The following is a 13,870-nucleotide window of genomic DNA, read 5'->3' as shown; positions in this document are numbered from 1 at the left end:
TAAGTATATTTTTGCACTAGTAGTAAAAACCACAATAATTGTTTATACTTGAAAAACTGTATAATTTAAAAAAAGAAATTACATAATTTTAACATATTGCATCAATAAGATTATTTTATTATTTTTTAAGGCACAAGAAACATATTCTTTTCCATCTTTTTTTTTTTTATACAAGTATTGTTTAAAGAAATTAAGCATTTACACATAGTATTTTTTTTAATAGTTTTCTAGCTCAAGTAAAACCATAAATGTTGTAAAACTGTTGAAAAACAGTATTATTTAAAAAAAGAAAGTAAATAAGGATCATGTAAAAAGAGCTGTATTTTTAATGTCTCATTTTTCTAAGAAAATGGGTTTTGAGAAAATAAATGACAGAAAATTAAGAAAGAAAATTAAGTTTCAATATAGATAAAAAAAAAAAAAAATTATATATATATATATTTTTTTTTTTTCTTTTTTTTTTTCTTTTTTAAAATAGAAAAAAAACCATGCAGATGAAATGCAAGAACAGGTCTTGTGTAAACGGCTATATACGTGTCTTATACGGTCTCTTCTGACCCCTGTGCAGACGGTGAGGGCCGTACCTCTGTATCTCGGGTACAGTCATGTTGGTGAAGTTGTCAAACTCCTCTTCAGTGTAGAGACGGTAACATGAGCCTGCGTCTTCTCTCCCGGCTCGACCGGAGCGCTGCCAGGCCTGAGCTTTAGACACACGCTGCACTGCTAACACCTCCAGACCGCTGTCTGAATCAACACAACTACAGCTCATCAGTACAGCACAGACGATCAGGAGCTGCAGCACACCATCTGCTTCAACTCTTACCCTCAGGAAGACAGTACAGGACAATAACAGCAAAGACACTGAGAAACAGCACCTAACCCAGGGCTGTTGCAATAATAAATGTGTCCCTGTAGCACAAAACTAGTCTTAAGTCTCTGGGGTATATTTGTAGAAATAACTACACCGATATATATATATAACAAGAACTACAATGTTAAATTTAACAATAACTATAATATCTATAATGATAACTGTACTGATAACTAATAGCATTAATGATGAAATAAATTGCTCTGAAAGTGATATCTTTACAATACGTGACACAAAACCAGTCTTGAGGTTATTTGTAGCAAAAGACAGCAACACATTGTAAGGGTCAAAATTATACATTTTTCTTTTATGCCAAAAATCATCAGGATATTAAGTAAAGATCATGTTCCATAAAGATATTTTGTAAATCTCCTACCGTAAATATATCAAAACTTCATTTTTGATTAGTAATATGCATTGCTAAGAACTTCATCTGAACAACTTTAAAGATGATTTTCTCAATATTTAGATTTTTTTGCTGGATCAATGGAAAGATTATTTATTCAGCTTTCAGATGATGCATAAATCTCAATTTTGAAAAATTTACACTTAAGACTGATTTTGTGCTCCAGGGTCACACACACAGACACACACACACACACACACACACACACACACACACATACACTGGTGGTTTTATTTGTTTATTTATTTTAGTAGTTTTATCTGTAAATATGTTTTTGCACATGACATAGTTTTTTGGGTAACACTTTAGTATAGGGTCCAATTCACACTAATAACTAGTTGCTTATTAGCATGTCTATTAGAGCCCGACCGATATGGATTTTTGGGGGCCGATGCCGATATTAACTCGAAAAGAGCCGATTTATAAGCCGATATTTTGATTTTAAAAATAATCTGGATATTAGACCCATTTCCTATAAACTGCATTTACACAACATTCAATAGCAAAATATCTGCCTGTTCTATGTATGTGGGCTGTATAAACCATTTTCCAGAATGGACTATGTTAAAAAAAAAGCCTTAGATTACAGTCTCAATGACTAAACAATTGCACATCAAAAGTATATATTTTTTAATGATCAAAAAACAGTCTGGTTTTAAACATTTAACACTTTTACTTTCTTCCAGTTGAAGCTGGTTTTAACAGTCTGTGTGTGTACTGTAAATAAATTATAATACTAAAGTTAAAGTATTTGCAGAAGTAGTCCCACACTTTGCTGCTACAGCTAGTGTCATGAACACACCGCTGTCAATTTTGAGAAGAACCACTTTCAAACAAGTTAATAGCAAGCATTTAAGGGGCCTGCTAAAAAGGAAGCTATTAGCGTTAGAGTAACGTAACCAGCCTGAATTCACCAAATTGTTCTCTGGACCTGAGGGTAGCCTCTTCTTCCTTGCTTCTCTCTTAATTCTCATCAGCAGGACTAGCGCTATCACTCGCTTCTTACAACGGGACAGATACATGTTTGCTGCTGACCGAAAGGAGGAGAACAGACAATGAAAGAGCTCCCGCTAAACGTTTTTAAAACTCCGCCTATGCCATAGCGCAGCGCAAATCGCGTTGTATCTGAAGGGCAACGCTGAGCCCAGCGGCAAGCGCCGTGCATACCGCGTCCTGTGTGAAAGGCCCAATTACGCGGTCATTATGTGGGAAACACACCGCAATAGAATAAGAATAAGTTAAACGCTAACGTTATAGTTTGACCTCCTATTAACGTTCGCGCTCTTCCACTGATAAACATGGTATTAGCTTTGTGGCTAATCTAATATAGCAATGCATTAGCGGCTGTAAGTGATGTTACAGAATATTTAGAAGTGATAATGATAGGACCGTTAGCTAGAACTACACACAGTTTTTATATACAGGGTATGAACTAAATCTACAATCATTTCACATGACGAACGACAGACTCACCGTCAAAACAGTTGATCGCTTTCTTCTGTAGTGGACTTCTGGCGCTGTTGTTAACTCTGGAGCTGCAGAGCTCCCTCTGGTGGGCACACTATGCAACACTCATAACATGAGTGAAGCATGAGACTCTGTTTCTCATGTTTCATCGCCCCTTATAAATGCCGATTTAAATGCAAATAGCTTATATCGGCCGATAATATCGGCTGGCCGATATATCGGTCGGGCTCTAATGTCTATTATTAACATATTGGCTGTTTATTAGTGCTTTATAAAGTACATATAATGCATGACATCCATAATCCTACCCAATACCCTAAACTTAACAACTACCTTATAAACTATTAATAAGCAGCAAATAAGGAGTTAATTGAGGCAAAAGTCATAGTTAATGGTTAGTTAATAGTGAGAATTGGACCCTAAAATAAAGTGTGACCGTTTTTTGAGTTATAGACTGTTTTTGCACATAATTTTGTTGCAATTTCTGTATAATGACCATAAAGATTCTGATTCTAAAATGTTGTTCACAGGAGTGAGCTTCAGAGGGTTGAGACTCTGACCTGGATTGTAGCGTTTGGCTTTCACCATCCCGGTGTCGATCACGTATTTGATGCTGGAGATGGTGATGGAGGTTTCCGCGATGTTTGTGGAGAGAATCACCTTCCTGGAGCCCTGTGAAGCACAGACAGCAGGGTGAGAGAGAGCGTGGGGTCAGGGGAGGCGTCAGTGTCTGGTGCTGCGGGGACCTTGGGCGCGGGCTGAAACACACGCAGCTGCTGAGCCGGCGGCAGCGAGGCGTACAGAGGCACCACGGTCATCGGCCCGCAGCTCTCCGGCAGGTGCTTGGAAATGTCCCGACAGGTGCGAGCCAGCGCTTCAATCTCCTCCTGACCCGTCATGAACACCAGGATGTCATGTGACGCTGGAGCTTCCTGTGAGAAAATATGCATCATGTTTTAAGAGAAAAAATATCACCTTTGAAACAAATTGGTAATGTGTAAAGAAAAGTGTTATTTTGTAAGAAAACGACTATTATTAACTGTAATTATTAAAGAGCGTAAGTATTAGGAGAAAATAGCATTTTAGAAAAATTATTATTATTATTTAAAAAGTATCGCTTTAAAAAATCGTATTATCTGTAAAAAAAAAAAAAAAAGGTATTTTTTGAAGAAAGTATTTTTTTTAGGACAATAAGTTATTTAAATAAAATAAGAAAATATCTTTAAAGATATTTTTTAAATATAACAAATAATGTTTGATTACTTGTCAAATAATGTTTAAGAAAGTAAGCATGTTTTAAGAAAATATGTATATATTTTAAAGAAAACTAAGATTTTAAATTAAGAAATAATTTTTTTTTAAGAAAATAAGTAGGTTTTTTTTGCAATAAGCATCATTTATAAAGAAAAAGTATTGATGATTTTATATTATATATATATATTTTTTTTTTTTTTTTTGAGAAAATATTTGTATCTTAGTTTTTTTAAGAAAAAGATTTTTATTTATTTATTTTTTGGGGAGATAATAAGTTTGTTTTTTTAATAACATAAGAAAACATTTAGAAAATAATCCTGCACTTCAAGATTTAAAAAAAAATCCAGACTTGACTTGTACTCAATAACCATTTGAAGAAAAAAATATATAATAATTATAAAAATAAATAAATAAAATGCTGTGAGCAAAAGGAATATAATGTAAATATGATAAGACACACATCAATCAAGCCAAAAGACACAGAGCAACTCATTACAACTTATTAGAAGTCAAAGACGTGATCAGATGACTATAACAGTGTAATCTGTCATATGTGTGTGTGTGTGTGTGCGTGACGGACCTGGTGAATCTGAAATATGGAAACGAGCGCTGCCTGCAGATAGTCGGACTGAGGCTGTTTGGTGTAGTAGATCTGAATGGGATGCTGTCGGCCCTCCAGATACAGAACCGGAGATTTGTTGAAGTAATCAGAGAACAGATCCACGTCCATCGTGGCAGACATCACAACAACCTACAGACCAACAGCATTCACTTACAGTAAACACTACAGCATCTCTGCAGCACACATCACCAAATACAGACCAATCAGAGTCCAGTATGCAAATATTATAGTGATGTCATCACGGTTACATTTTTGACCGCTGAACATTCTATAAAAGATTTTTACATTTATATCCTAACCTTCACAAAAAAATGGATATTGCAATGTATTTTGTTTCAGCTTATTTTACTCAAGGAAACATTTCACTTTTTTTATTTAGCTTAACTTGGAAAAATAACTAAACTGAAATAAAAAAATTAGAGTTTTTAAAAAAATTAAAAAATTACAAAAAATTTTAACTAAAATATACGAATACAAATGATATGTATTTTCCCAATAAAATTCACATTAGAAAAAACTACAGACTGCCAATGCAACATTTATAAATAAATAAATAAAAACTAATAAAAATGGCAAAATGCAGAACAAAATTACAAAAACTTTAACTAAAATTAAAAGATAAAAAGAAAAACTATTTTATAAAGCAGATAGTTCCAGTCCTTGATTCTGATTGGCCGAGCCACATTCAAAACTTTTGTAAATTACATTTAGTCATTTAGCAGACGCTTTTATCCAAAGCGACTTACAAATGAGGAAGCAATAAAAAAAACAACAAAAGAGCAATAATATATAAGTGCTATAACAAGTCAGTTAGTTTAAACAGAGAAAATGCAGAAAACAATTAAATAATTACTCTACAAACACACACCTTTTCTAACAAATGTCTTAATTTGATCTTAAGTGTAAGTCAGGTTCTCTTGAAGAATAACTAGCTGTACTAAAATCTCATATCGAGGCCAAACATTTGAATGTCAATATTTACAAAGCGGGTTCTGTCATACCTTCAGAGGTATTTTGTTCTGTGCAATGCGCTTGCGTTGAGCGGCCTTCACCACGCCGAACAGCACGTCTGTGTGAACGGTGCGCTCGTGAGCCTCGTCCAGGATCACCACGGTGTAGCGCAGTAATAACGGATCACTGATGGCCTCCCGCAACAACATCCCGTCCGTCATGAACTTCAGCTTGGTCTCCGACGACGTGACGTCTTCAAAGCGCACCGTGTAGCCCACCTGAGATCAGAGACATGCATATACAGATAATGCAGAGGGAGAAAGTGGAGTGTAATGTGATCTTCAGGCGTGAAACACACCAGTTTTCCTAGCTGAACCTTCTTCTCTTCGGCTACTCGTGCTGCTAGTGATATGGCGGCGACACGGCGCGGCTGAGTGATGCCGATGATGCCCTGCCGGCCGATGCCGGCCTCATACAGGTACTGCGGTATCTGCGTGGTTTTACCTGAGCCCGTCTCACCTGCAACAGGAAAACATTACCTGTATAGTGAAAAATATCCTCACAAATACACTGAAAAACACAACTTGATCAGAATAGGATCACAGGAACCAGACGAATCCTCTGCCCAATCTGAGTTTGCTGCAGCTTGGATCAACCTGCTGGTTTGACGACTGAGCCTGGTTTCTCCCAAGGTTTTTTCTGTAACGGATGGGAGTTTTTGTTTTTCTGGCTTGCTTAGATTGGGACACTTCATTTCCAGCGATATCGTCGACATGATTGCATCAATGAGTCTCCTCAATGATCAATTGCTTTTAACTGATTATTGAGTGTTTACTATTGTTCTTCTGCATTATTCCCAATTATTTTATATTCATGGTTAAAAGTATTTGTAAAGGCATTAAAAAAAATCGATGTTGTAATAGGCAATCAATGTAATTTTATCTTTGAAGCAGATTAAGCATTAAAGTTTCTTAAGGGTGAAGATCAAGTTATCTGCATCTCTGCGCTCCATCAAGGCTCTCACATAAAATCTGTCAGCACTGCACGACTCGGAATGACTGTATGTAAGACGATTATAAAGTTATTATTTTATCACGATCATATCTCTCAATGAGTACAACTGGCTATGTCTATATTAAACCGCATTATAATATTATTTTCAAATTAATTTTTACGTTATTATTATTTTAAATAATAATCAGTAGGGTACTCTTCTAATAAAGTTGCAGTGGCTGGGATTGATTTTAAATATAATGTCCACTTAAAAAGATGCAATCTAATCCATTTTTACATGAAATAAGCTGCTCCCGAGCAGGTTTTTAAGCTTAAGGACCTACTGCTATGACATGATGATTTTCGAAGAACCAAATAATGCAAGATCGAGCCAAATCAAAGTAAAAAGAGTCAAATCCAGCTAACAGAGTTAGCGAGGTACGAGGATCGGGCCCCAGGTCGACAAAACTGAGTTAGGATCATAACACGTGTGATTGTGTATTCGCAGTCTTACCAATAAACACAGTATTGTGCAGCTGTCGGATCTGGTTGATGAGCTGGGTTCTGCTCTGATAGATGGGCAGCTGTTTGCGCTGCGCGTCCACGCTGAAGGGCGCGTGTCCGGCTCTGGGCAGCAGCATGCCCGGCTTCTTGTTATCCAGGCGGGAGAAGGGAGAGCCCGGCTTAAATCTCTTCGCCGGAGGAGGGTCGGGGTCGAGGGGCATGGTCTGCGGGAAACGCGCGGCAGTGTGAAGGGCCGATCTCGCTCATAAAGACAGACGGACAACAGAGGAGACTCGCGCGGCGGTTGTTTACATCATCCGCCCATGTGGCTCTGGGGCTGCTGGCGCGCGCTGATGGCGTCACCGCCGCGCCGCTCGTGGCCATAGAGAGTAAAAAGAAAGCTCGTGGCGCCTCACTCAGACGGACCAAATCTTAATAATAATAATAATAATAAAATAAAAAACTTAACTTCATTTCGACAATTATATTTTATTTTCTTATAATATTATTATTGTTATTATTATTATTATTAATAATAATAATAATAATAATATTATATATTATTTTTTATTATTAAGGATATGTATTTTTGTTTTGTACTTCCTGAATGTGTTTATAATACTTTTATGATAACTTAAATTTTTTGGAAAGAGAAGTCTGTGTTTTACTGTTTGTAATAATTTGTATGTTTTTCAACTTTATTTATATCGTGTGTTTTTTTGTACTTAATTAAAAAAATAAATATATTATAAATTATTTATGTATTATTTCGTTCATTTATTGTGGATGTTACTTTATACACGCTACTACGACTAATATGAGCATAGTTTATAATAATAATAATAATATTAATGTAAATATCATAGGCTACATAAAACGCATTAATTTTGTTAATTAATTTAAATCGTATCAAGTGTAATACTCAAGCTCTGGTAAAAAAAAAAAACTAAACATTTACATTTATTAATTTAGCAGAGGTTTTATCCAAAAATACTTATATGTGAGGAACATAGTAAGCAATTCATCACAAGGCCAACAACATTCATAGTACGTTTATTAAAATGAAATGCGCAAAACAAGAGAAAGTATATATATATATATATATATATATATATATATATATATATATATATATATATATATATATATGTGTGTGTGTGTGTGTGTGTGTGTGTTGTAGGTTATTGGTTTTTTCTCAAATAATTTTAGTTTTTTGAGTTTTTTGAGTTTTTGTCTATGTAAAGTCATTGAACTGTAGAATGAGAGACGTAGATATTGTCCAATCAGCGCACAGATACGCCTCCTTCCCTCGATTCTGATTGGATGTTTAACTAGTACTAATATTCTGCCGCTTCCTACAGCGCTCTCTTTCTTCTACGTGTTCCGACCGTAAGGTAAGGTTTAATGTGGCCCAGAGCGGCTTTCCTTCTTTTAAATGATAATCGTTGCGATATGACATCTGAATGAGTCATAAATATATTAAGAATCACTAGCAGATTTTATCAACACTCGACGTGTTTAATAATAGGCGTTTGAGGAGAAAGTTAGCATTAGCCTGTTAGCATAGGCCTTTGCGCCATGTGGGACGAGACGTAACATTTTCTGATTTATTCGTTTCTCGTTGTAGTAGAATGTTATTGTTATTTTGATGTATATTTTATATCTGAGTAATATTGTGTAGATAGCATGGTTAGTCATTATTATTATTATTAAACCATTACTCGTGTCCAGTTCCAGCAGGTCATCTACAGTCCAGCTGTGTCAGTGCTGGTCGGTCGTTCCCCCTGCTCAAATCAATCTGTTTCCTACTATCCCTGTCTGTCTGAATCCCCACGACTTACAGGGACGCTGGTCTCAGACATTGTGTTAGGAAATTAAAGCCAGTAGATGACAAAACACTGTTGTTTCATGTAAAACGTTTCAAACTATAGTTTTTGATTCTGGCATAAGCTGACATTTTACTGAAATTTTAGTTAAGAGTTAATGCCATCTTTATCACTACTTTTTATATGGAGCAAGATAAATGTGTCTAAATGGCTTGCAACCTGTGCTCCTCAGATTTGTCAACCTCTTTGTCTTTAAACCGGCTGTTCACCGATCCTTGGAAGCACTGTCAAGATGCCCAGGGAAGACCGGACCACGTGGAAGTCCAACTACTTTCTGAAAATCATCGTAAGATCTCCACTTTTATAACCCGAATATCAGCAGGACATCTACAGACCAGCTATGTCAGTGCTGGTTGGTCGTTCCCCCTGCTCAAATCAATCTGTTTCCTACTATCCCTGTCTGTCCGTGTCCCACGACTTACAGGGACGCTTGGTTTCAGACATGATGTATACTAATCAACATCTGAAGCAGATCAAAACCTTTTATCAAAGATGTCCTAAAATCAAAACATATTCTTGTATTAGGACAACTTTGAACTTTTTTGATCCACTTCAAATGTTGAATAGTGTAGTTAAGATCCCCATAAGTTTTTTTTTTTTTGTGTGTATATAATATTTATTAGACTTCTATTAATCGTCTGATTGAATATATAGTCAGTTTAAAGATTTAAATGTAAAAAGCATAGTTTTTTTGTCCCTGCTGAAACGTTAAGATTATTTTGACCCGTATCCTTTTTTTATCAATACACTTTTTTTTTTTTTTTTTTTTTGAGTTTCTTAATTTTTATTGGTAGAATTTGTTAAAAATTAAACTTAAAAAAAACAAACTTTGCTCAAGTATCTCTTATTAAAATGGAACTGGACACATTTAATATACAGATTTAATTTATGTAAAGTATAAATATTAGTCTAATTCAAGATTTGCTTGCTTCAATAATTGCACGATCTGCGGTGATCTCATGCATCCCATCCGCTTGTGTAGTCTGACACATCTTTGTCCGTTTACAGCAACTGCTGGATGACTTCCCCAAGTGTTTCATCGTGGGCGCAGACAATGTCGGCTCCAAGCAGATGCAGACCATCCGTCTGTCCCTACGGGGCAAGGCCGTCGTGCTCATGGGCAAAAACACCATGATGAGGAAGGCTATCCGTGGCCACCTGGAGAACAACCCGTCTCTGGAGAGGTGCGTGTCAGCCTGGGCACAGTGATGGCCCACAGTACACAAACAGAGGCTTTTAAACTCTTTATAGTGTGCAACCTCTATAGGGATATGGATAAAACTGCCCTGCAACTCAATCATGTCGCATTGTTTTTCGACAACCATTTGAGGTAAAGTCTTGTATTTTCCCTTAATTGACAAACACAGTGTTTCCGGTCTAAATCTCAACCACATTACAGCTATTGGCTCAATTCTTATCAAGGTTTCACATGCATTAAAATGATTCTGATGTTTTTTGTATCTGTTGGTGTTACACTACATCTAAACTGCCACAGAACATTTTGAAAAGTAACTTTGACCATAAATGGAATATTTGAACACTTTTTTTTTTTTTTTTTTTTTTTTTTTTTTTTTTTTTTTTTTTTTAATCTAATTTTGAATTTCGCTTCATCAAATGAGAGTAGAGCTGAAACAACTGACCGATTTAATCTATTAAAATCGATTATTAAAATAGTTGTCAACTAATTTAGTCATTGATTAGTTGCTAAACAACTTATTTATAACAACGGCTCATTTTGTGCATATTTTAAATCTGCGATGACCAATGTGTGGCAGTAATGAGCCACCGCAGGTTTTATTCAGCCAGTACAGCAGGAGAAGTAGCGAATAGCCAATAGCTGGCCTCGTTTTATGTCACGTGCTTCCCGAACTGCTGGAGACAAACGGCAGTGGAGTAAGCTTGAGAAAGAAAAAAAGAAAGCGGAAGATAAAACTAATCGAACGAAGTCATCCAAAGTGTGGGAGTACTTTGAGCCTTCAAAAAATAAGAGTAACCTGTAAACTCTGCATTTTTTTTTTTTTTTTTTTTTGCCTGTTTATGACCTGTTTGTTGAATTTAAGATGCAGGACTGTTATGAATCTCATTTGGTTTCAATTCCTGAAAACTGACCGCCAACAGATTAACACATTCCTTGTGAAACTTATCGACGTTCATTTGCTCATAAAGTCGTTATAAATGCTGCTGAATCCAGAGATGCAGGATCAGTTATGGGCCGGCTGTGTCAGTGCTGGTTTGTCGTTCCCCCTGCACACATAAACCTGTTTCCTTCTATCCCTGTGTGTTTACATCCCACAGCTCACAGGGACGCTGGTCTCAAACACCTCCAAACTTTAGTTTCAGAAGAACTCCAGGTGAATGTTTGATTTATTCCTGTGTTTTGCAGGCTGCTTCCGCACATCCGTGGGAATGTGGGCTTCGTCTTCACCAAGGAGGATCTGACTGAGGTCCGGGATCTGCTGCTGGCAAACAAAGTGAGTGTCAGTGAGCGACTGAATGTCTGAGGCTCTCCAGTGCTTGAATGCATCTCTTTATGTAGCTGTTGTTGTGGTCTGATGGTAGGTGCCCGCTGCTGCCCGTGCCGGTGCCATCGCCCCGTGTGAGGTGACCGTCCCGGCTCAGAACACCGGACTCGGTCCGGAGAAGACCTCCTTCTTCCAGGCTTTGGGAATCACCACCAAGATCTCCAGAGGAACCATTGAGATCCTGGTGAGTCGCAGGATTGGACGGTCAATCAAATCAGTTTATCACAATTTTTACTTCCAATGATTATGACGACAAGATTAAATATTTGAAATGTTAAATTTTTTGATTTGTTTAATTGCTTTATTTTTTTTTAATGTACAATTTATGTCTTAATATTTTTTCTTTCCTTTTATGAAATTGACCTGTTAACTCACGTTTTCTACGAGTTGAAATATTCAAAGTCGTTATAAATGCTGCTGAATCCAGAGATGCAGGATCAGTTATGGGCCGGCTGTGTCAGTGCTGGTTTGTCGTTCCCCCTGCACACACAAACCTGTTTCCTTCTATCCCTGTGTGTTCACATCCCACAGCTCACAGGGACGCTGGTCTCAAACACTTTTAGATTTCCTCTTAATATTGCAAATCAACTAAACTGTGCCCTGTTGTCCACAGAGCGACGTTCAGCTGATCAAACCTGGAGACAAGGTGGGCGCCAGCGAGGCCACGCTGCTGAACATGCTGAACATCTCGCCCTTCTCTTTCGGGCTGATCATCCAGCAGGTGTATGATAACGGCAGCGTCTACAGCCCCGAGGTGCTGGACATCACTGAAGACGCCCTGCACAAGAGGTTCCTGGAGGTCAGTCCTGTTCACGCTGCTCGTGTGTCATTTGGGATTGGACCTGAAAGAAATGACGCTCAAGATGATGATAAATCTCAGTTATGGGTCTTGGTTGATTTGTATTTGTGAAGATGCAGGATCAGTTATGGGCCGGCTGTGTCCGTGCTGGTTTGTCGTTCCCCCTGCACACATAAACCGGTTTCCTTCTATCCCTGTGTTTGGCGTCCCACAGCTCACAGGGACGCTTGGGTGTCAGACACTTTTTTTTTTTTTTTTTTTTTTTTTTTTTCTATTTTGGTTATTTTAAATTCTTTGAAATTGTGCTCGTGTTTTTTTTTTTTGTTGGTTTAGAAACCATTAAAATATAACGTAGAAGTCAATAAGTTACACAAATTATAAAAATAAAACAATTTAAAATTAATATCTAGTAGTTTTTTGTTGCTTCATTTAAAACTTTTTGATTTATCCAATTTGAATTATTTGAACTTTTTTTCAATTCACTTTTATTCAGTAATCTAAATTATACTCATATTTAATACAGTTTTAAATAACTATAAAGATTTAATTACTTTAACTTTTTTCCATGAATGATTCATACTTTCATATTAAGTGAAATGTTTTAAATATTAAAACTATAATATTTAATGTAAAGTTAGTTAACTTATTGAAAAATCTATATTTTAAAATGCATTTTTTTTTCCCCCACCCATTCTAATTTTCCTCCCCCCTTTCAGGCCTTCAAGTGTTTATTTCCTGACATCTGTGTAACTCTCTCTTCTCTGTTCAGGGTGTGAGGAACATTGCCAGTGTGTGTCTGCAGATCGGCTACCCGACGCTCGCCTCCATCCCTCACTCCATCATTAACGGATACAAGAGGGTCCTGTCTGTTGCCGTGGAAACAGACTACTCCTTCCCATTGGCTGAGAAGGTAAAGCTCAGATCTCTCACGTGTGCTGCTGCTGCAGGTTAAGTTATGAAACGGTTGATCCGTGCCGTTCTCTCGATCAAAGCGAGCTGCGTCCAGCTGTCCATGTCTGTCGATGTCAGTGCTGTTCATCCCAGCAGATGGGGACGCTTTGTCTCAGACAGGCCTAATAGATGTTTTTCTGTCTATTGGAGCTAAAGCATGTCTGAGGTGCATCATGGTTTTCCTCCGCAGGTGAAGGCCTTCCTGGCGGATCCCAGTGCTTTCGCTATCGCTGCTCCTGTTGCTTCGGCTGTGGTGGAGAAGTCTGCAGCTCCTGCGGCCAAAGAGGAGGCGCCCAAGGAGGAGTCCGAGGAGTCTGACGATGACATGGGCTTCGGCCTGTTTGATTAAACCGCTGGATGAATATCCATGTCAGATTAACCTCAATAAAACATCTGGAAACATCAGTTGTGGCTCTTGTCTTTTGATTCTGTAAAATCAGGGTGTTTAAACTGGTTTTAGGCCACACAAATTGCTTAAATGTGTTACTTTTAGTCTTTTAGCCTCCAGAGAGCTCTGCAAAAGGCTGACATTTGTGCGGTTTGCTGAATGCTATTAAATGACCAGGACAAAACCTTGTTTTTAGAGAACATTTTAATAATTCATTGAAACGGAAGCAATATTTTAATCAGCAGAAATCCAGTCT

General features: G+C 37.2%; 2 protein-coding genes and 1 long non-coding RNA gene across 3 annotated transcripts in view; 1 reads left to right on the top strand and 2 right to left on the bottom strand.

Moving 5' to 3' along the window:
* Window positions 1-7,433, bottom strand: part of dhx33 (DEAH (Asp-Glu-Ala-His) box polypeptide 33) — a 17,676-nt gene extending 10,243 nt beyond the window's left edge. Inside the window, exons 1-7 of the mRNA XM_059549389.1 lie at window positions 7,079-7,433; window positions 5,930-6,090; window positions 5,622-5,849; window positions 4,579-4,749; window positions 3,491-3,676; window positions 3,305-3,416; window positions 585-744 (exon numbers count right to left, since the gene is read on the bottom strand). Of these exons, the coding sequence (XP_059405372.1) occupies window positions 585-744; window positions 3,305-3,416; window positions 3,491-3,676; window positions 4,579-4,749; window positions 5,622-5,849; window positions 5,930-6,090; window positions 7,079-7,289 (1,229 nt within the window). The 5' untranslated portion in view covers window positions 7,290-7,433. The remainder of the gene's footprint in view (window positions 1-584; window positions 745-3,304; window positions 3,417-3,490; window positions 3,677-4,578; window positions 4,750-5,621; window positions 5,850-5,929; window positions 6,091-7,078) is intronic.
* LOC132140581 (large ribosomal subunit protein uL10-like) overlaps window positions 1-13,631 on the top strand; it is a 21,580-nt gene extending 7,949 nt beyond the window's left edge. The window contains exons 2-8 of the mRNA XM_059549394.1: window positions 9,125-9,240; window positions 9,963-10,138; window positions 11,338-11,425; window positions 11,514-11,660; window positions 12,090-12,275; window positions 13,045-13,185; window positions 13,417-13,631. Of these exons, the coding sequence (XP_059405377.1) occupies window positions 9,187-9,240; window positions 9,963-10,138; window positions 11,338-11,425; window positions 11,514-11,660; window positions 12,090-12,275; window positions 13,045-13,185; window positions 13,417-13,575 (951 nt within the window). The 5' untranslated portion in view covers window positions 9,125-9,186 and the 3' untranslated portion in view covers window positions 13,576-13,631. The remainder of the gene's footprint in view (window positions 1-9,124; window positions 9,241-9,962; window positions 10,139-11,337; window positions 11,426-11,513; window positions 11,661-12,089; window positions 12,276-13,044; window positions 13,186-13,416) is intronic.
* On the bottom strand, window positions 9,972-11,141 carry LOC132140584 (uncharacterized). Its single transcript, XR_009433821.1, has 2 exons — window positions 10,997-11,141; window positions 9,972-10,197 (listed from the first exon to the last, which is right to left on the bottom strand). It is a non-coding gene; the product is annotated as an uncharacterized LOC132140584 (long non-coding RNA).
* Window positions 13,632-13,870: the final 239 nt, after the last annotated feature.

This window comes from Carassius carassius, chromosome 5 (genome assembly GCF_963082965.1).
Source record: "Carassius carassius chromosome 5, fCarCar2.1, whole genome shotgun sequence".
NCBI lineage: Eukaryota > Metazoa > Chordata > Actinopteri > Cypriniformes > Cyprinidae > Carassius > Carassius carassius.
The sequence above is the reverse complement of the archived record's forward strand: the minus strand, read 5'-3'. Positions and strand labels throughout refer to the sequence as shown.